General features: G+C 37.9%; 1 protein-coding gene across 1 annotated transcript in view; it reads right to left on the reverse strand.

The window, feature by feature from the left end:
* Positions 1-24489, reverse strand: part of LOC126248505 (protein purity of essence) — a 446891-nt gene that overhangs the window by 196579 nt on the left and 225823 nt on the right. Inside the window, 8 exon segments of the mRNA XM_049949542.1 lie at positions 512-689; positions 874-1078; positions 2831-2977; positions 10593-10750; positions 10951-11084; positions 19621-19746; positions 21264-21353; positions 22131-22328. Of these exon segments, the coding sequence (XP_049805499.1) occupies positions 512-689; positions 874-1078; positions 2831-2977; positions 10593-10750; positions 10951-11084; positions 19621-19746; positions 21264-21353; positions 22131-22328 (1236 nt within the window).

Below are 24489 nucleotides of genomic sequence, written 5' to 3' on the forward strand. Positions count from 1 at the left end.
GGGGAGAGGCACCCGGGAGGGGGGAGAGGCACCCGGGGGGGAGAGGCACCCGGGGGGGAGAGGCACCCGGGGGGGGAGAGGCACCCGGGGGGAGGAGGAAGAGTGGGGAGAGGGGGAGGGGGGGAGGGGGGGGGGGGAGAGAGAGAGAGAGAGAGAGAGAGAGAGAGAGAGAGAGAGAGAGAGAGAGAGAGAGAGAGAGAGCATGAAGCCCTTGTTCAATTGCATTTTTTAGTGTTGAACACCCTGGAACTGGCAAAAATAGTGCACAATTAAAATAGTTGCAAAGTACCATTTTATTTACCTACATCAATCATTAAAAAGTTATTTCACAATGTGTCATAACTCAAGTAAGTCCAATTAGCCAAAAAAATCAGCAAAATACGTTACTTGGGGCAAATTTTTTCTGCAGAATGGATTATGCCTACAATACAGGTGGAAAAAAGTTGTTTGAAAAATCAAACTGTGTCATATATTGAACTATCAGTACACGGTCAAGAAAAAACCAACTTACGTGGATGTTCTTCATTTACAATTTTCTCAAATTTTGCTAAATTGTGGGGCCTTGCAACAGCTATACTTCTTATGGTCATAACCAGTTGGTAAAATGCCTCTGCATCTATGGTCTTAGGATCTTGTTGATCTCTCATAAGTGCAAACTCTGTGTTTACATGGCCTAGAAGAACATGGTCCTGCAAACAAGAAAAACAAGTTCCAAAATTAAAGAGAGAGCAAATCCTGTTATTTTACACAACAGGAAAGGAGAGACAAAGGTAAAAGTAGTAGAAGAGTAGGAGAGGGAGTAGTGAAGTGAAACATGTGGTGTCTGATTTTAATCACCAATAAAATGAACAGTAACAGCAATAATTTACTTACTTTATAATTGAAATATGCAGTCCTTGTTGGATGTAATGTTGACAGAAGTGATTCTGCAGCAGTCTCAACACAGGATGGAACAGGTATATATAACAATAATGTAACAAGGTCCTTAGCATGAGATTTGAACACCTGGAGATCATCTGTAGTTGGAAGGTTAACGCCAAAAAAGTTGTCAATAACAGACAATATAGAAGAGAGGACCCTGAAAAATAAAAAGAGTACAGTAAATCTAAGAAGAAGACTGATTCCCTCATGAGCACACTAACTTTATTATTGATTCAATCAGTCACATGACATCAAGTCTTCCCCTGAAAACAAAATTTATGAACACCTTACACATTTGTTGTCTGAGCTTAGGCTCTGCCTCTTTCACAACAAACATAGATATTGACCATTTTTTTAAGTACCATTTCTTCTGCGAGCATATAGAATTCCAGAATATCAATCAACAAAGGATGCTATAAATGCAGATTAATACTGCAATTCATGTAATGCCACAAAGATATCCATCTTAATTGAACTTAGTATTATGAAAAGGATAGATTGCTACTAACCACAGTGAGGAGACACTGTGTAGCAGACAGGCATAATGAAAAGACTACAAAACATTTACGTCTTCAGTGAAAAGAGCTTCTCCCCCCCCCCCCCCCCACACACACACACACACAAAAACTGGACAGTGTGATCTCCTTTAGTGGATGCTCTTCAGAAACAGGGCATATATCAACTTATGTTAATATACTTATTAACATGTACATTGAAAGAAAATTTAAAGGAAGTCAGACACAGTTATTCCGCACCCATCAAAATATTCTCAACAGCAATAGAGTATACTTTCTAATCTGTAAACTGAGAAAAAGAAGGACTGTGAGTTAACTACTTATGTTTTCCTAATAACATACTATTTGCCTCTAGTGCAGTTAAACTTTAACAATGAATGGTAAAATTTAAGTCTGAAAGTAAACTATAGCAAGAAAATGGTACAAATTAAGAATGGAGCCACAGAAGCAACTGATACATACCTGTATTTAGGGCCACTGAAGGAAAGTGGAAGGGGCAGCAAACGACATAAACAGAAGAGTAAAATTGCCTTGGAACACTTTTTATAAACTAGATTGTGTATACAAAATGAAACATCTCATTTACTTGAAAAGGAAAGTTTATAATCATCTTGTATTATCAATTTTGACTTACAGTAGTGGTACACAGCCTTTTAATTTGGGAACAATTATAAATGGGAGGGGGGGGGGGGTGAGGCTCACTGAGTAATAGGGAGATCCATGTTGGGAATTACTAGGGGAGAGAGGAAAAGAAATTTATCAAGAAACAGCCTGGGGTGGAAGACTTAAGAACAAAGAGAAAATGAAATGGAAGGTGGGTGCAGGACATTTACTCAGATAAATGGGTAGTAGCTAGATCAAGAAAGTTTATTGTTCAACTCCCAATGATGATAAAAGATTGAAATGACAATCTGATTTAAGGTGTAAATGACATTAGAAAATACTTAGACGTAAACCGATGAAGACTGTGATGACATAGAACACTCTAGAGGAGGCATTTATCTTGCACAGATGTCAAAATGCCTGAGGATGATGACGGCTATTCCAATACAGAGAGATGTGAAGTTGAAAACACTGGACCAATGTGAGTAAGACTCTCACTAAGACGGTTCTGCACAAACGACATTATGCATACATAGTGCGTTCATGTATAGGTTTTGATGGGCGAGTTTGAGATTCAAAATATGTGACAAATGGCCATTTCTCTCAACTGCATTGACATTAAGACTTTTTTTTTTACACCGTCAAGGCACTACATAAATTTCATCTGCCCCCCCCCCCCCCACACACACACACACACACACACACACACACACACACACACACACACACACACACACACAGAGAGAGAGAGAGAGAGAGAGAGAGAGAGAGAGAGAGACCAAAATACTTACTTTTCAAGGCATGACAGATTCTGTGGTACATCAATACCACTATCATCTCCATCAGTTGCTGCTGCAGCTTGTGGATGGGCCGTGGCACTGGTTACCAATTCTTCAGTGTCATCACTCCAATTGTAAATGTCTTTTAGCTTCCCGTAACTAGAAAAAAAAAATAGTCCCAAAATTTTTTAGCTACAACAAGTCAGTCAATTAATCAATTTCCAACTACACTTCAAAACAAGTACAGTTTATTCCAAATTGATGTGTGACTCAATATTTCTGTCTACACTTACAGTAAAATAATTTTACAGTTAAGAGTACAAAATTTGTTAAAAAAGACACTAAATCAATTAAGACATTAAAGCCTGGAATTCAGATGATTGGATAACCTATCTTTAAGTGTTTACCTAAGTCATATCATAATTGCTACTTTTTATGCACTGAATAACATTCTGCTATCTCATCTATAATTTTACAATAACTCCTTCATTACATTATAACAATATGTCAGATCATGATTTCAATCTCTCCCCCCCCCCCCCCCCCCCCCATTTTCTTTTATATACAGGGTGAGGCAGCTAAGTCATAACACCCCTTTTATCTCCCAGACCGTAATAGATATAAAGATGCCATTTGGACTGCGAATTGCAGGACAGGGGTTACTCGAATAAATCACATTTCATGTTTGTGTTATTTTTATTACAGAGATATGAGGTGATCTTTCTTTTTTTCTTTAATGGAACCCTATGTTAAATTTTAGCGTAACAAGATGAGCTTAAAAAGACGGTTTCAAATATGTGTACATCATAATATTTAGGCAAATAGTTTTTGAGACACAGATGTGTTCTTGTACCGTGTTCATCCTTCAAAGTGGCACTGTCCAATGTGACCTTTCCTGTTGTGTAGAGTACATGGTAAACATCGCGAGTCCGTCCGTACACAAACACGTCCATTTACCTGACAATAGTAATACATACTGCGATATTTTGTGCAAAACTTAACTGATGATGTTGCACAAATATTATTCAGTTATTTGACAACTGTGATACCAATACAGTAGACAACATACAGTATTAAAATACTACAAGGTGTTAATACATTTTAAGTAACAAAAATACAAATGTAAATGAGGAGGCTCTTATTGGTCAGAATTATTTCATACGTATTTGTTTTTTACTTGAAAATATTTACTTTTGATCACAATACGAAGCAAATACACACAAAGATGCAAAATACATACTGTACATGATACAAAACTTTACTGAAGCATGTGCTCAAAATGCTTCCCCTCTGCTGCAATACACATTTGTAGTCGCCGGTCAAATGATTTGTGAACTGCTGAGAGGGTGTACACATATCAGTGCATGCTTTGATGATACATAGCTTCATATCATCTGGCGTAGTTGGTATTTGAGCATACACTTTATGTTTGATTGCTCCCCACAGAAAAAAAATCAAGTAGGGCCAAATCAGGAGACCGAATTGGCCACTTCACTTCAGTACGTCGTCCTATCCAACAATCCGGGAACTTTTCATTTAACAGCTCTGTAGCCACACGGGAAGAGAGAGCAGAATAGCCACCATGTTGGAACCACATGCACTGACGCATAGTTAGTAGTACCTCTTCCAGCAAAATGGGCAGAATGTATCGCAGGAACTGTGCATAGTTATTGCCATTTAGTATACCCGGAATGACGTACGGCCCCCACAATGATATTTCCGACAATGCCACACCACACGTTAGCACTCGATGGTTGCTGATGCTGTACCTGTCGAAGCCACTGAGGGTACTCTATTGACCAGTAATGCATATTATGCAAATCCACATTACCGTGGTTGGTGAAAGTCGCTTCATCAGTAAAAAGCACACATCGAAAAAATGTTGGATCATCTTGTAGGCGCTGCAGAGGAAACCGGCAAAATTCCTGGCGTCATTCAAAATTCACACCGGTGAGTGCGTGATGTAATGAGAGGTGAAACAGCTGAAATTTAGGCTGGTGCAATATGCGTAGAACACTGACTTCTACCACATTCCAAGTTGAACCGTCGCGATGAAACAGTAGAGTTGTTATGCGCCAACACTACAACGACCTCTTGATGTAACTCACCAGTTGCAGTTTTCTCCCTTGTCCTCTGTATGGTGTTCCTTGATCCCAATTCAAGTAGTTTATTGCAAATATCTGCAAGAAGCTGGCGCATACGAGGCTCACGATCAGGATACAGCTCTCCATATAGCTTTATTGCTCTAACAGCATTTCTTCTGCTTTCACCATACACTAGAATCATATCTAACTTTTTTTCGTTGGTGTATATGTCTGCTCAAAGAAACTGTGACAGAAATGCGCTGTCTCATTACCTCAGCAGCACATTTACACCCTTCTCTCCAGCTGCCATGTGCATACCTTGCAGCATTACCGAGAAGCAGGAAAACAATGCCTTCCCTCTTAAGTTCCTCAGTGGTCAACAGGAAAGGTTGTATTGGACAACACCACTTCAAAGGATGAATACGATACGGGAACGTATCTGTGTCTCAAAAACTATTCACCTAAATATTATGATATACACCCCTTCTTGCAGCGGTGTACCGTAGGTCTCTACAAGAGCGTAGCATTCCAAAGGATTGGAAAAGGGCACAGGTCATCCCCGTTTTCAAGAAGGGACGTCAGACAGATGTGCGGAACTATAGACCTATATCTCTAACGTCGATCAGTTGTAGAATTTTGGAACACGTATTATGTTCAAGTATAATGACTTTTCTCGAGACTAGAAATCTACTCTGCAGGAATCAGCATGGGTTTCGAAAAAGACGGTCATGTGAAACCCAGCTCGCGCTATTTGTCCACAAGACTCAGAGGGCCATAGACACGGGTTCACAGGTAGATGCCGTGTTTCTTGACTTCCGCAAGGCGTTCGATACAGTTCCCCACATTCGTTTAATGAATAAAGTAAGAGCATATGGACTATCAGACCAATTGTGTGATTGGATTGAAGAGTTCCTAGATAACAGAACGCAGCATGTCATGCTCAATGGAGAGAAGTCTTCCGAAGTAAGAGTGATTTCAGGTGTGTCACAGGGGAGTGTCATAGGACCATTGCTATTCACAATATACATAAATGACCTTGTGGATGACATCGGAAGTTCACTGAGGCTTTTTGCAGATGATGCTGTGGTGTATCGAGAGGTTGTAACAATAGAAGATTGTACTGAAATGCAGGAGGATCTGCAGCGAATTGACGCATGGTGCAGGGAATGGCAATTCAGTCTCAATGTAGGCAAGTGTAATGTGCTGTGAATACACAGAAAGATAGATCCCTTATCATTTAGCTACAAAATAGCAGGTCAGCAACTGGAAGCAGTTAATTCCATAAATTATCTGGGAGTACGCATTAGGAGTGATTTAAAATGGAATGATCATATAAAGTTGATCGTCGGTAAAGCAGATGCCAGACTGAGATTCATTGGAAGAATCCTAAGGAATTGCAATCCGAAAACAAAGGAAGTAGGTTACAGTATGCTTGTTTGCCCACTGCTTGAATACTGCTCACTGGTGTGGGATCCGTACCAGATAGGGTTGATAGAAGAGATAGAGAAGATCCAACGGAGAGCAGCGCGCTTCGTTACAGGATCATTTAGTAATCGCGAAGGCGTTACGGAGATGATAGATGAACTCCAGTGGAAGACTCTGCAGGAGAGACGCTCAGTAGCTCGGTACGGGCTTTTGTTAAAGTTTTGAGAACATACCTTCACCGAAGAGTCAAGCAGTATATTGCTCCCTCCTACGCATATCTCCCGAAGAGACCATGAGGTCAGAGAGATTAGAGCCCACACAGAAGCATACCGACAATCCTTCTTTCCACGAACAATACGAGACTGGAATAGAAGGGAGAACCGATAGAGGTACTCAGGGTACCCTCCACCACACACCGTCAGGTGGCTTGCGGAGTATGGATGTAGATGTAGATGTAGGTATTTGAAACCATCTTTTTAAGCCCATCATGTTACGCTAAAATTTAACATAGGGCTCCATTTAAAAAACCAAAGATAGCCTCATATCTCTGTAATAAAAAATAGTACAAACATGAAATGTGATGTATTCAACTAGCCCATGTCCCTGCAATTCACTGTCCAAACGGCATTTTTGTATCTACTAGGGTTGGGGAGATAGAATGGGGGTGTTATGACTTAGCTGCCTCACCCTGTGTGTGTGTGTGTGTGTGTGTGTGTGTGTGTGTGTGTGTGTGTGTGTGTTTTCTGAGAAAAAGGGCAGATGCTATTATTTGTCTCCTCTTCCAATGTCCATTCTCTACATCATTAAACAGTTTTATTTAAAAAATAAAAAACAGGTTTTGTACTTATGAGTTATATTTTGCTATGTCCATTCATCCTTATGCACAGTTTTATGCACATGCACATTTTTCACATGCCATTTAGTATTTCATGTTGCCATGTTTCAAAATTTGGTTTCAAAGCAAATACTCCACCCTTCACTGCACTTCCAAAAGAACCAAATCTAAAATTTAGAAGTCAAAAGTTCTGTGCATGTATGGGGGTGGTACACAGTCTTCCAAAATAGTCTGAAAATTATTATCGAATTTTTAAAGCTGCTGCTACCACATTCTTAGTTGTATGATTTTATTTTTATATAATCCTGCACTTTTCTGTCACAACTGCTTCACATTTCAGTAAAATTTTCAGTGTATCAAAAAGAAACACCTTAGTTATTTTTCCTGCTGACATAGTTCATGTGAAGACTATAATCCCATATCCAAACACAGTTAAATATTTTTAAGTCTTTCGATATTGCACCAAAGGTTGGCAGCATTGCTGAATAGCATTACTGAAGTAGAAGTGTGGAGAAGGTCATGTGACTGAAGTGGACATGTGTGTAGAGTGAGCAGAAAATCAGTTGTTTCTGGGTAGTCAGACTGTATGGTCGATACTCTCAGCTGTGTGGCTGGACAGCAGTTTATATGAGTTTCCCATGTTTCAGAAGTGACTATACGGTATGGAGTGCGAGTTGTTCCGGGTGGAAGCAGTATGACAGATATAAGCCACAGTGTGAGTGCTAAGCATGTTTGTCCTCAAGTGGAGCCTTAGGAGCCTCTGTCAAGTGTAACTGGTGTGTACAGCATAGTGTGATATATGTGGATATAGGATCACTGGCCCACTCCATACTAATGCATGTTGTAGTTAAGTAGACTCAACATGATCCTGTATTTACATGGTGCATTCTGTATGTTAAGCATTGGTGGCATTTTATTGGTGAATGGATGCCACCTGGTAAGAGTAGAATAATTACATATTATATGTGATTATTTCATAACTCTCAAACAAATATTGATATCAACTCTTTGTTCAGCAAAACATTTTACATTCATGCTGATGATATACGTATGTTGAAAATCTATGCAGAATACACGTGTCTGTCACTTTTCACCTATTAATGTACAGCCATATGCCTTCCTGCTACTTATTTTACATGTTTGCCTCTTACGTGAAGCAATTTATCAGAATGGGGAACATTTTTCTCTATCCCTACAGTATAAATTTGCTGCCAGTGTTAGTAGCCAATGAGTGACATTATTTGTTTATTTCATATTGGCAGCCAGATGTTAGCTGTAAAGTGGAGAAGTGTGGTGATGAACGATGAAAAGGGGGTCTATGTAACAGTGGGATGGGTGTCAACAAAGATCATATCGGTGTGGAACATGCAGATGTTTACTGATGAGGTGGCTAGCACTCTCACAAGGAGTAAGAGCATGAGAGTGGGCTACTGGGAGAAAACGCAAGAAAACAGTACAAAGAGAAGGTGGAGGATCACGGATAAGAACGTAAAATTTAGAAAAGGAGATAAAGATGAGCGTGAAGCTTGCGAGGGAGAACAGATTGATGTAGAAACAGAAGAGGGAGAAGAGACAGATGGAGGTCAGTGACTTGGGGAGACTGAGCTGTGCACAATTGAGAAAACCATTTTTGAAGCCAAGGATCACGATTATATGCATTGTGCAACAGCAATTTACATCAACTACATTATGTAGAGCCGTTATAATTATGCTCTTCAATCAGGTGGGGGCTACCTGGACCTTAGTAACAATTTTGTAGTGACCATTCATTTGGGTGGATAGTTAGTTTGGGAGTTATACCTATATACCATGTCAGACAAAGGTAATAACAAAGTCAGTAGAAGACGTAGCTACCTTCACGTGTGACTGATGAATACTGTAAATATCAGTGGCGAGGTGTGTGGGACACATCTTGCATCTAGGCCTTCCACATTAAATGTGACCCATAGATAGAAACTGAAAAATTTGCATTTTCTGATAAATGCAAATATAGATGCAAATTCTGCATCAAAACGCAAAAATGTGAAAGTACCTAATTAGATGCTATTTCACTGCAAACCATATCTAGATGTACTATTTTGTCAGAGATACTTTGAAACAGCATTCTTTTCTGTTTACAAATATAAAAAAATGAAACAAATTTATGGTTACTGCTACTGATTATCATTTAGCAAAGCCCGATTTGGAAAGATAATGTGCAAAAGAACATGTTTGCAAAATAAAAAGTGCACAAATGTAACGACATATTTATATGACGAGTGTCTGGTGCCATGCCAACTGTGAGCAGCAAAGATACATGCCACTTAATGCAACATGGTACTCAGCTGTGGAACCTAACATCTTAGAACAAAGAAATGTGTATGTTTGTCTATTAGACAAAGTTCAAAAGTTTTAGTAATGTGGATACCTTTAACATGGCAGTTTTAGGCGGTGGGTGTTTTGAACTGTTGTTGCATCAAATACTGCAATAGGTCAGACTGTAACTATTTTGTTTAAAACACTCTGCCAACTTCAGCAAGCAACTAACTGCAAAGTAACCATTTGCTGGCTTGCTGTTTTGTTTTCTTATTTTGAAATGAGTGAAAAAGACTCATCCTGGTTCATCAGAGATTTCCATTATGATCCTCACAACACCAGAATGGATCGGTGATTACTGGTATCATGTGCCAGTTCTGCTTTCATAGAAACACAAAACATGGATGTAGGTTGGCTGCGCTATGAGAGAGAAGCGGGGCTTGTTTCCTTGCAGCCCCCTCCCCCCTGTGGAGATCAGATTTCTTGTTTGTTTATACTTGCAGGCGTCTGCCCACATATAGTATCCAAACCCTGCACTACAGTGATCAGAACACAAGATGCGTCACTGTATTTTGACTGTGCCAAAATTCTTCCCCTAACATGTAAATAGAGTTATTTTCATTTCTATTTTTACGCTAAGTGCCTTTTTATTTCTATCTGTAATGTCGTCAAGTATGGGTAGCATGGCTATTAATGCCAACAAAGGGGTCAAAATTAATAATCTGCAGATTTTGTCATTATAGAATTGGGCTGGAAAAGAAAAATAATGTCGAGAGAAATCTTAAATTGGAGACACATTCAGGTCACTGGTGTGATATGACGCTGCTGCTCATTAGAATAATCATTTATTGAAAGGTTAAATACACCCAAAAGAAGAAAGCAAAGGCCATTTTGGAAAATCTGCTAAAGCTTTTGCAAAGCCAACAATCAATTTCGAAGTAAGAAGGTATTGTCTTCAGGCACATACTGTGACAACCTTTTAAATGTGTGCGCCTAATGATTTACAAAAAATATATATAGATGCGAATTTTGCCAAAAATAGGTGCAAATTTCATCCCTTTTCCCACATACGTACCTCTTGCTCTTCTAAGGTCAAGTAGTGATTATTCTCAAACATAATTAGAACTATACTTACATTTTTATGCAGTCAACCATGGATATATGTTCCACATCTGCTGAAGGTCCAAAAGTGATGGTGAACTTTTTATCTGCCTGGAGACTTTCTTCTCTAGTGAAAGGCACATCAAACCATCTGCTACGTGTCAGATTTGTTTGGACAGTTCTACCAAATACCTGAAAACAGAAAAAAAATATTTTTATAGACAGACAGTGTGAGAGTCTCTCTCTCTCTCTCTCTCTCTCTCTCTCTGTGTGTGTGTGTGTGTGTGTGTGTGTGTGTGTGTGTGTGTGTGTGTGCATGAACATGTTGGCATGAAAACAATCCAGCAATCTCAAGTACACCTCACAATTGTAAATTATATACTATTATGTACCTCAATGTAAGTTGGAGCTTTCTGCACATCTTGTGTACCAAGCAGAACTCTTATCCCCATTATCATTGTAGCAGGGTCAGGGTTGGTAACTTCAATACTGAATCCTGAAGCTTTTGACGATGCAACATACAAACCTGTAAAATTAGAATAGTGAAATTACATACGGTTACTGAAAGAGGAATTTTGCATTATGAGTACTTGCAATATTATTTCTTGTTTGCGTGACCAGTAACGCCATGTTCAATAATATCAATTGTAATTTCTCTGGTATGGTGTAGTAGATAAAATCATCATTGAATGAAAGGGATAGATGAGTCAATATGAACATTTTCTTTTCGCCTTGTACTGTAACCTGTATTTTGTGTTACAGTGTGCCTGCAATCACTGTGATGACGTGCTGACCTACTGTCATGTAAGGCTACATACATTTCCAAGACAATACATCAGCAAGCATGCAGTTCGCACATCTGTGCAACAATCACACATCAGTCAAGGCTGCCTAAAGTTACTACATTTAGTTCTTTTGACAACTCACAGAGTTTATGTGAAAACACAATACTGAAAGGAAAAACTACACTTACTGACAGAAGTGCTATGAAGCAGCTAGATTGGTCAGAATGTTTATCATCAGCCATTCAGTATTTTTTCACACAACACGCCTTGTCCACAAATACAGTTGACACTATCGCTTTGCACAATTCCGTGCTTAAATCTAACAGAAGGTTAATTACATACATTGTGGAGACACACACACACACACACACACACACACACACACACACACACACGCACACGCACACACGATAAGGCATAATTCTTGTACAGTACTCGCCAAGAATTCATTCACTGGGTATAATTCATGCTCTTTCAGACCGAAGTTTCTAAAAAAAATTAAATTTGTGCAAGGGCATCAAGTGCACTATTTTTTGTAGTTAGTTGAAGAATTTCAGACGTGTGTGTGTGTGTGTGTGTGTGTGTGTGTGTGTGTGTGTGTGTTGGTGGGGGGGGGGGGGGGCACCTATTTTTGTATTGAGCAAAAGAACATTATTTCTTACTCTAAGTTTGTGTAAATTTTCTTTGGCATAGCTGAAAGAACTATAGGTGTAAAGGTTGGGGACTGTCATTATATTAAGTGACCTGAATTGAATTCTACCAGTGTCATTGGGAGGCAAACCTAAACACATCTAATAGGCTTTTCCCTGCAATTGGCAAATGTAAGCCAACTCCGTTATAGTTCTCCATAACAGTATTCCATACTGCAGGTGTGAGTGGAAGGGTGTGTAGAAGAATATAGTAGTATAGTCATACTGTCCTTTTTCCTTAATTTAGGTGTAACTAAATCAGTATTTGTGATATATTGCTACTTAAGTAAGTTCACTTGTCCATTCCATGTCAATCTTCTATCAATCGTAAGTCCAAGTAATTCACATTCTTATTCTCAGACTCAACTGCTCGGTTTTTGTTTTATTGGCCAGACACCAGCAATTAGTCATCTCAATTAGATCTCTGTTGTAATGTTGAACACTTTGTACATTTTCACCTAATGGCTTAGAGTACATTCTCACATGGATAGGACTTGAGAAACCATTTAAATAAACAATGAAGAGAAAGGATCTAAGAACCAACCCTTGTGAGATTCCACATTTTATCTCGAATATTTGTGTTTGATTATTTGTACATACTTGCTGTAGCCCATCAGACGAACATTCTAAATAAACTTAGTGACTTATCTCTTACGCCATAGTAAGCTAACTTTATTATTATAGTCACATGTGTCACCATGTCAAATGCTCTGCTTAAGTCTACAAACATAACACAAGTACATTTTACCATCCCATCATATATGGTATCTAAAAGGTTTGCTATGCCCTTTATTGTCCACAAGACTGACCTGAAGTAAACTGGCTTCCTTTCAGTATTATATTGTTTTCAAAATACTCCTATACATGTTTGTGTATATAGCTTTTAATTATTTTTGATACAATTAGAACAACGGGGGTTGGTCTCTGGTTACTATGGAGGTGTCTTTCTCTTTTCTTAAACACTTGGAATGAAACATGGATATTAAGAGCTTCAGGGAAAATACCATCTGCCACAATTCTGCTGGCAAGGTAAAGCAATGGCATTTTAATTTATTTGCTATGCTTTTTGTCATAAAGTTACTAATTCCATACTAGTCCTCTGTTTTGGAATTGCTGAAGGAATTAAAGTTCAAGGAGAAGTAATAAAAACTTTTGAGGTTTGCCGGTGACATTGAAATTGATGAGGGTCGAAACAGATGTGACATAAAATGTGGACTGGCAATAGTAAGGAAAGCATTTCTGAAAAAGAGAAACATCTAATAAAAATTTAACTATTGGGAAGGTATATGTCTGGAGTATAGCCTTGTACGGAAGTGAAATATGAACTACAAGTTGTTCAGACAAGACGAGAACAGAAGCTTTTGTAAAGTGGTGTTAAAGAATAATGCTGAATGTTAGATGGGTAGTTTTCATAACTTTATTTCAAAAGTAATCGCCATAAATGTTAGTAAATTTATCCCACTGTGAGACGAGACAGTCAATGCCTTCACGGAAAAATATTAGTGGTTGCCTATGGAACCACGATTGTACCCAGGTGTGCACCTTTTCCTCTGAAGCAAACTGACAATGGGAAGAGATTGGCACTGTATTGAGGATGTGTAAGGGCTTCCCAACAAAACTTCTGCAGCACAGTCAAAACAATCTTGGCAACATGGGGAGGTCTCCACAGTTTACAAAATATTCATTTGATGCATCACAACTATTTTTGAATTTTAAAACGTAGTCACTATTTGCTTCACATTTGGCTATTTTAACTTCAATTTTGTAGACTTTTCAAGTTTTGTGTAGATTTTCTAAATTCAGCACTTTTAATAGATCTGTCTTTAGGTATAAAATGCAGAATTATTATTTTATTCAGTCTCTGAGTACACCATATTTTAGTATTTTGTGACCTATGTTTAGTGTTGTTAATATTTTTCTTAGTGATGGTTGGTCAGACTCTATTTAGCATATACTGAACAATGGCTAGAAACATAGAAGTGTGTTCATTAAAAGTTCTCTTGGTGGCCAATTACAGGACCAGACAACACTGGTTTTAGTTCCCTTATCATATTGTAATGTCGTTTGTATTTATTATCATTCACGAACTGATTTTCTAATTTTTATAGAGTACTCAATAATTAGCTATATCTAATTTAACCACACTACATTCTACATAGTCTCTATGTCCATTGGTAATTATTTTGTCTAAGTGTGCTCCTAGTCTTATGCATTTTTCATTCAGGCAGTAGAGATTTAAGATACTTCATTCTATTTATTAAGTGAAACATATTTTCTTTTTCCCTTATGCCTGTGTTAATGTCAGCAGCTACAAAAAGTCTATGCTCTTTGAATTTTGGGACTAACAGCATTTCTGTATTAAGTTTATCTAGGACAGTTCTTTCATGAGAGCATCGTGTAGGATAGAGTGATACACTTACAAGCTTTTGGGGATATACTACTACTACTACTACTACTACTACTACTACAAATATACCTTCTTGACACAGATTACTAATATCTACAATTGAGTACTTCACATGTAGATTGTTTCTAACATAATTATATTGATATCCCACATGTGCAATGCTTGTTCTCCAGTAACTATAGACAAGTGAGTAGCTAACTAAACACACAAGTCTATACCTGAAATATTTAGCAAGTTTCATTAATACAAAGTATGCTACATTTTGTTTATTCAGTCCAGTACTGTAATTCACTGAGTTTACATCTGGCTGACTGGACTCTAATGTGAAGTAAAAATTCCTTATTTGTGGTGCATTTAGTTACATGTCCTTCATTGTAACTTCTATTTCTTTCTTTCTTTCTTTCTTCCTTCCTCCCTTCTTCTTTTTTCCCTGCTCTTTACAAATTACATGTTGGTTTTTCCCCGACTTTTGCGGAATGACTGTGTTGAAAAACAGGACATTTCTTTAGTGCTTCTTTGCGACTTCATTGCGGACTGAACTAGCTAACAATTTCTTACCTAGTTCATTCAGACGCAAAACCATATGTCGTATGCAATCTATAGCCTGTACAATTTATATCTATAACAGATGCATTTTTGGAGTGTTTGCATATTTTCACATACTATTTGTTTTCTGCACTAATTTTCTGGTTTACGCAGGACCACTGCAGTAAATCATATTCATGTGCAATGCTGAACAATCTTACATTAGAGTGAGCTAGGAGAAACTGACATTTCTTTAATTCTTGACAGACGATTGGTATGCCTTTTTTGTAAATGTCATTTGAACCACCAAACAACATTGGAAGTTAGCTTGATGACTTCTGATAAATTTAGAAGTTCATGAACTTCACCAAACAGCATTCCTGGCTTGATGACTGCTGCAGCAGTTATGTGAGATGCCAAACTGTGTCCGTGGCTATCAGTAATAACTGAGTTTTCTCCTTTGCTAGAATTTCTGACAACAGTGAAATCATGTCAATGTCTTGAAGAACTGGTGGAGATCCCATATTGTATTTGAGTTACTAGCAATCACCTCGACATTGTTTTCTGAAGACAGTCTGATGAACATTTTTTTCTTTTTCTTTTTTTTTGTGAAGCTATCCCATTGAGGACACCAAAACTGTTCTTTCAGGGGGGTTATCAGAAAAGCACTTCATTACAGTGCTGATCTTCACAGTCTGACAAGGCATAGTCCCATTACTGTATCTAAATGAGGTCTGCATGACTCCATTGCCGAACATAATCTGTTGAGTAAACAAAACCATTTTCTTTCTGTGCTTACCGCGAAGAATTGTCATTGAAACAAACTTCATAATCTGAATTATTTTTGACAGGCGGATCCATCTTACCACACCAACACTGCTACATTTGCTAGTGTTGGATACACATTGTACCAGTCTTTGAAACAGGCAAACTTTTTACAATACTAAACTTGCTCACTCTCGTGTGTAGCTACAATCATGTCTGTGTTCTCTTGGGACTTGGTTTCACTAGTACACCAACTTGTAATCAATTCACTCCCTAAACCATGTCCTGGTAATTTCTGTTATAAAATCGATGTGTCTTCTCATAGAACAGAGAACTGTGCCTATGCAGTTCTTTCCATTCAGGATTGTGGCTAATTTCTTGTCCTTGCATTTCGTAAAAAATCATCTTTTGTTTTGGATCAGCTCTCGCACAACTATAGTGACAGACTTGCATGTAAAGCACATTATTCCTTTATGTACTTGTTTTCACAAGAATAAAGTTCTGGGTATCATTTTTCTCGCACAAGTTTGTAACAATGTGATCAAGCGCTTGCAACACATACAAAAAACCTAATGTGGTTAATCCCTCTGTTGTACAGATTCTAGCCACTATCAATGTATCATGAAATGCACATAGTGCCTCTGTGTGTATCAAATTTTCTACTCTTCACAGCGATTTGTTTACAGTGTAAAGTATCTCTTAATTTCCACTTGGTGCCACCTTTAGCATTGACTACTGTTACCTCTATTAAGACTAATACTACTATGAAACTGGTTGCTGTGTTCAATATCCACCTAAAGGATGCAGTGTTCATGGAAACAAAGCAGTGTAATGATAACTACATAAACAAAACATCCAATGTGCAGTAGCGAGTGGCATACTTTCTGTAAACATATGGCGGGCACCAAACCCGGAGAACCAACCCCTTTACAGACTTAAGGGTTACGAGTGCTTTTTCATCTTCTACTATACTGTGAAACACATCTCTCCTACTGCAAGCTCTTTGCTTTCCATATTTTGGGAGGCTCTAAAAAGTAAACTTCAAGAACTATGAGCACTTGCTGATATTTACTGCTGTGAAACATGCCTTGAATAAGTGCTCATAACTCTTTATGTACACATTTTAGAGCCCATGTATGTATAGACTTTTTCCTTGTTTTAGTGCAAGGAACCTGTCCTCAAAGTCTCTAAAGGAAATTTAGTTTAATCCCTTACTGTCTTGACAAGTCAGCCTTTACTCTGTTCTCTTCCACAGCAAGTGTAGATATATGGAGAATACCAGGGCACCAGTGCACATTTATAAAAACTTTGCGCTAGTCATATGGTGATCTCCAGTGGGTCTCAAGGACACAACAAAAGGAAAGAAATGATAAGATGGATGATAACTATTTATGTGATTACAATCATAAAACAGATAATGGACAGGGTGAAGAAGAAAGCAACTACAGGTAGGTTTCAACACCCCATCAACGATGACGTCATTATAAATGAAACACAAGCTAGAACAGGGCACGAATGAGGAAGGATGCTATCATATTTGAGTTAATAACATAGAAGAAAAATCACCATTCCCACAAAACACAGAAGCATATAAATTTTCAGAAAATGGTTGTAGTGTGATAATGAGCAAAAAAAAGATGAAAGAAAAAGAAGGGTTATTTAATTTTAAAAACTCTGTGGCTGGTAACAGGTTTAAGTTGACATCAACCGCAGATCTTTTTCTGTGTACACACATCACCATGTTGCCTCTTTTGTAGAAATATGGGCAACTTTGAGAAGCCAGGAGGTAGGATGGCAAAGTGAACTATATTGTATTGTGTGTTACACACGATTTCAGATACAGAGAAAGCTCTGGCCTAAAAGTACAAGACCAAATTTACACACGAGATTTTTCCACATAATTTACAACCTTCTACCAAGAGGATGATCTGCTACAAGAACATACACCATTCACAATAATGAAAGGAACCAGTCATATCCTGCTTCTCTTGATATTTCTCTGTGATCAGTAGAAATCAGTCTGCTATGCTTTGAACTAGCCTTGCTCTAGTGTGTTAATCACCCAATCTTCAGAAGTAAATGCACTGAAGGTTGATTGTTGACCTCAGAGAGGACCACAACTAGTATTTCTCCAAGCACAAGACCACAACTATCATGATTTCCCAAACAAAATTTTGGGAAATTTCATTCATCAATATTCCAACAGACTGATGGTTGCTGTGTTACTAAAGGACCATAACTTACATACACTGATGATCCAAATGCTATGACCACTGGCCAATGTGAGATTGAATGATGGCTTGTGGCACTGTCGGCACATCCCAGTGTGCAAAATATATAAATAGAGCAGAGATAAATGGGGAATCATTCTAGCAATTGCACAGACTGCAAATGGGGAAATACACTGATATAAATTACTTTGAGAAACAGCACATTTTCGTAGCCCATCACCTCGAAAGAAGTATCTTGAAAGCAGTGAATCTTTTTGGCTGTTCCATCCCATTGTCATGACCATCTATTTGATATGACTGAAGGATTGTGAATCCATGAGTAAGGGATTATATGTTGGACGTCCACACATCACGGAATGTGGAGGCCAGAGGCTTGCCACTGGGTAAAGGATAAGCAGTGATCCGTAACAGATCTGTCCACTTATCATAAAGTTGGTGTACGAACAAGCCTTTTGGGGCACAACATTTGCCACACATTGTTGAACATGTGATTTCACAGCAGATGGCATCTACGTGTTCCCATGTGGACTCACACCACGGTCAATTACAACTGCAGTGAGCATGGAATCATCGAGATTTGACTGGGGATCAATGGACAAGTGTTGTCAGGTTGGAGGAATCATGTTCCTTGTTACACCAGGTCAATGGTCTTGTCTGGATATGCCTTCATCCAGGTAAACAGCAGAAACAGCAGCTGAAATCATGCACCACACCAAGGACACAAACTGTTGGGGGCAGTATTATGCAATAGCAACCAGTCAGCTGAGTTTCCCTGGGACCTGTAGTATTACTCAAAAGCACCATGACAGCTATGGACAACACAAACATCATTGCAGACAATGTGCATTCCCTCACATTTGATGTCCTTCTCAACCATTATGGCATCTCATGCTGATATTTTGGTCACCAAATTTACATGATCTAAATATGATGCAACACATCCGGAAAACTATCTGGTACCAGCAAAGCACCCACACACCACTGGCCCATAATTTACGGGAATTGTGTGCGCTAAGATCCAAATCTGCTGCTGCATACATCCAGAGAACTACCAATGACTTTTTCAATCCACGTCACGCACAACTGCTGCTGTATTGGGTTACACAGGTGGGATAACGTGCTATTAAGCAGGTGGGTCATAATGTTTTGGCTCACTGGTGTATTCTTAGCATTATCTAAATTACTATGTACACTATAATTCCATAGGAAGGCACACACTTCTTGGAGTATCACTTCAGAAGAAATCAAACTTATCTTCCCAAGTTCTTCAGAACCTATTTAGCTGTTTTTATAAGTCTTAGTTCATAAGTCTAACAGAAAAACACTACCAACTACACTTTCAACACAATAAAATTGTTTCAAGTATTGTTTATCAGGAATTTATTTAACACTGAGTTTATGTCTAAAAAAGGAATTACTAGTCTATTAAAATTAAACTTGATAAAGGTCCACATCCTGTAGATGATTGATTTTCCACATGCACAAGACCTCAACCAATATTGTTGAACAAACAAAATTTGAAGGAATTTCATTTACCAATATTTAAAGTGATTGTCAGCTCTGTTACACTAAATAATAGTATCCGATAAGTCTTCAGCATTGGTTGAAGTACCATGTATTTACACTGAAGAATTTTAGTACCTTTGCTTTCAGTACTTACCTGTAGTATTGAGTCGATGTTTTATTTGATGAGCACTGTATATCTGTAGTAGGTCATTACCTCCAAATTCAACTGAATTTATTGGTTCACAATGTTCAAAGAAATCAACTGGAAACACAACCGTGCCTAAAAAAAGAAATAAAGCTAATATAATAGTCATACTTATGTCAAAAAATATTTTCAGTTGCAGAAGACTGACACAGGAACCACATTTTACAGTTTTTTTTTTTTTTTTTTAAATAAATCTGTGATGGAATAAACTACACTTTATGATGATATTTTGCGACAACTACAACATTACAGTGTTATTAAGAAACACAGATAGTTTTGATATAATTCTGAATCATGCCAACAATCTTTCTTATCTATATTTGTAACACATTTTTATAGATGAAGTACTTGGATTCTGATAGCAGAGGAATTCAAAGTGTATTTCAAGTAGCTCGAAAAGAATGCAGTAATAAACAGCATTTTTTAAAACAAATGACAATATTATGAAAAGGACAGATTGCTACTCACCATTTAGTGGAAATGTTGAGGTGCAGACAGACACAACAAAAAGACTGCTGAACAAAGAGCTTTTGGCCAAAAGGCATTCTTCTGAATTACGTCACACACACACAACACACACACACACACACACACACACACACACACACACACTGTCTATGGCTTCCGAGATCAGCCAGACAGTGTTCATATGTGTGTTTGAGTTGTTTGCATGAATGTACGTGTATGTTGCCTAATTCAGAAGGCGTTTTCGCCGAAAGCTTACTTGTTCAGCAGTCTTTTTGTTGTGCCTCCCAGCAACTCAATATCTCCACTGTAAGGTAAGTATCAATCTATCCTTTTCATAATTCTGTCATTATTCCATCCCGGATTTTCCATTGTTTGTTTTTTAACACCTGTTACACTGAAAGTTGTATGTGAGGCAACTGTAAAATAAAACAATTTAAAATTGCATGCTGCTTCCACACAAATTTTTGCTGATGTCAGCCTAAGAGTGGGTGAAGAATTCCTCAAATCTATTGCAACAGTAGTTGAAACCTGGATGGAGAACTGTACACCAGAATTTAAAATAGCAAGTGATACAGTACAAACATTCTACGTATCTGTCAGCAAAATCCTCAGAAGGCTTCAATGAGCAAATCAAAGAAAGAGATGAGAATAGTTGCCAAAGTAGGTCAGTTTGTTGCAGGATTATGCTCTTTTGCGTAACACGCATGAAAGACTGCCGAGTTCCTCAATAGTTGTTGAGATATTCTAAACCATCCAACCCCTAGTCATGATCTAACACCAAATGACTCCCTTTCCACAATTCTGAAGGTACACATGTGCACCAAACATGTTTCAAATTACCACATAATTGAAGAATGCTGGGTGTAACGGTCATGGGTATTGGCAGCAAAGATATTCAGTTTCCACCAAATAATTATTATGTAATGGCAATTACATAGAAAAAGTGGTATACGTGTGCCTTTCTTTCCAAATATGCTTTTCAACAAAACTTATTAATATTTATATACTTGGTTTTATTCAAGACATTTGCAAATTACACACTGCATAATACACTTAAAAATGTTTCACCTTTTTTATGCACTTTCTGTCTGCATAGTCTGAAAAGTAATATAACGAGAACTTACCAGTTGTTTTTCCTAATTTATATGGTTTCTTCTTCTTAGGAACCTTGTGTGTCTTGGCAATATTTTTGATACTAGGTAACAGCCAATACCCTGCAACATTCGAAAGTTCATGGAAAGAAATTTAAATTCACAAGGAAGTGGATTCACAAAACACACACACACACACACACACACACACACACAGAGAGAGAGAGAGAGAGAGAGAGAGAGAGAGAGAGAGAGAGAGAGAGAGGGGGGGGGGGAAATAAGGTAATTACAACACTATGGTACTTTTAGCAAAAACACCAGTTTTACTTTTCTTACATATGTTTATTGGATTCTGAGCTCTTTAAAGCATTTAAGGTTTTGATTCATTTCTTGTTTCATTTCAATACAAGTAAATATCACCTTTCCATCCATTCCTGGTGATATCTAAAATTAATATGTTTTTCAAAACTAAGTGAAATTAAGGCCTCCTTATAACATCTAACCTTCACAGACGTATATGAGCTTCTGTCCCTAAACTATATACTACTGCTTATTCCTGTATTCTACTTATAACACTTTTTCTTCACTAATATCTTGATAATCCCATTTCTCCAACATCTTAGACCACTCGATAGATACCCTTTTTGTTCAGTATATCCATAGAGAGAGTACCCTGAAAGATGTAGAACATCTCACTTATCTTTTCAGTGTTACCTTCCTACAACTAATTCTATCGTTCCGAGATTCACTGTCCAGGTCTAACTCCTGCAGCTCTAGCTGCAACTTCCACTGCTGCTAACAACTAATGCCCTGCAACTACTCCATGTCACCCCCCTTTCTCTTCTTTCTCTCTCTCTCTCTCTCTCTCTCTCTCTCTCTCTCTCAAAGAACTCCACATACCTGTTGATTCCAAACCAGCCATATATATTCTCAGACTTCCATCCTCACAAAGTAAGATTAGTGTTGTGCGATATTCACAACTAGACGAAGGATGACGAACTACAACCATGTCCATAATTTTAGCCTTTGATGGTACAACTTTAATTTCTTGCACCAGAAATACATCTGGTTTTAACATCAGTATTACAGGATTGTTACCTGAAATAAATAAATACATACATAATAATATTTCAATATCTCAAAAAATTATTTGAATTATTACAACTTTTAAGGAATGTTGGCAGCACAGACTTTGCAAACTTATTTATAAATGAGAGTAGAAAAACATTTTGCACTACCTGCATATACGCAAATGTCTGTGGGCTTAAATTTAAGGGTGTCAGAGAGTGAAAGAATAAGCCTTTTGAAACTAGGAAAACTCGTCCAAAACAGGAGTGATCCAGCACCCTGCTGAACCCCCCAAATGCACTCCTAAGTCATGCATTGCTACCTGGCCACCTCCACATTCTTCTATGATGTAAGACAAATCCTGTACTCATCAGTGAGGTAAACCCAATGCCATTAATCTAGGTTCCATTCATGGTGTTCCCCAGCCCACCTTCTTCACACATGATGGTGGCTAGGGTGTTTATACTGTTGTTGGCAATGAACACCTAGTAGCAAAATTGATCGTGTCAAGATGGTTTCATACTGTCTTTAGTCAACAAAGCCCTTCTAGTTGCTTCGAATAAAGGAAGTATGCAGTTCTGTTAAGCTCCTCTCATGATACCCATGTACCATAATTTGTAGGTCACACTTTATCAGCTGGAGTTGTTAACTTCAGGGGGTATGTCTATAATTTTTTGTGTGTCACAACAGCAGTTGAACAATCAAGTGACATCGCTGTAGTGTATGCGAATTCAGCAGGTAACTTTCAGATTGTGCACACAACACACACCACTTAATAGTACTGAGAATGTAGGTTTACTTTTCCCTCCATTACTCAGGTGACTGTACATAACGATTTTGTGTGATCAAAGGAGTACTGAAAGAAAAGTTTCTGATTTAAAAAACACACACAAAGTATGCAAGTAATGAAGAACCTTTTAAAGATTTGAATAATTTTAAAAGACATTAGCTGCATATTAAAACACCAGATCTATTCCCATCTCCGCAAGATGAAAGGTAACAAGATTAAAGTTAAATAGCATGAACTCTGTGAGGGACTCAAGTTACCCAGATTATCCCTAGTGGCAGTTTACCATCCATCTATAGCTGTCCTTACCACTGTGGACAACACTAAGAAGTACCAGGAAGTGCTCCCTGCTATTTCCCCTATTTGCTAAGGGTTGTTGAGATGGCTGCCATTCGTTCATAAGTTAAGGAAATTGTGTTAGCTAGGTTCAGTATACTGCATTTCAGGGATGGTTCTAAGATATTTTTCAGTTTGAATAGTGTTGTAGCATAAGCTTATTTTCAATAATTTAAATGAATGCAATACATTTAATTTTACTTCACTTTCATTAACCATGTGGCACTGTGACTAGAAAAAATTGTGGATATGACATTTAGATGCAAATCAATAGAGTTTTAAAAATTATAGAACTGTGTATCGTTACTAATTTGGGAGTTTATTTGTTCAACATTCCATCACACCCAAGCATGAAGCCAATTAGGCAAGTACAGCCTTCTTAATGCAGCTGACCTAGCATTTACCTTTTAAGATTTCCAAATCAGGTAAGCTGGACTGGCTACTCCCAATAATGAGGTCAGTCAGAAATCTCTGGAGCCTTCCTGTCAATTTTATTTGATATAGGCCCAATCTCAGGAAAAGGAAGGGAAAACGAGTTTCAACATGTTGTCGGCAAGGCCATTAGGGAAGAAGCCTGGGTTTGACAAATACAAGGCAGAAAAGTATCCATAACCTTTTCAATATAATCATCACCATGACATAATTGTGGATGACTGAACTGGCATTTGAACCTCATTCCCCCCAAATCAACACTAACAATTGTACCATCTTAGCCATTACAGTCACGGGACATGGATATTCAATCTCTTATACCAGACCTCATAGCAAAATGCTATAGAATTGTGATTATTCAATGCTATGGAATTTTGATTATTCAATGGGACATCCATCTCCTCTTCCCAGAGGAAGAGGACACTGCCTGATGTATTTTTGATGTCACGATGAAAACACAAACAATAATATGTTGCTTTATGTATATCACAGGAGAACAGAAAATGAACAACCTAAAGCTATTGTTCCACATGAATGAGGTTTAATTGGACTATTATACAGACATGCACCACATATCAGTATAATCATAGTCTCATGCACTTCAGAAGTAATTTGTTAAGTAATAATTCCACAATT

Source organism: Schistocerca nitens, chromosome 3 (genome assembly GCF_023898315.1).
Source record: "Schistocerca nitens isolate TAMUIC-IGC-003100 chromosome 3, iqSchNite1.1, whole genome shotgun sequence".
Taxonomy (NCBI): Eukaryota; Metazoa; Arthropoda; class Insecta; order Orthoptera; family Acrididae; genus Schistocerca; species Schistocerca nitens.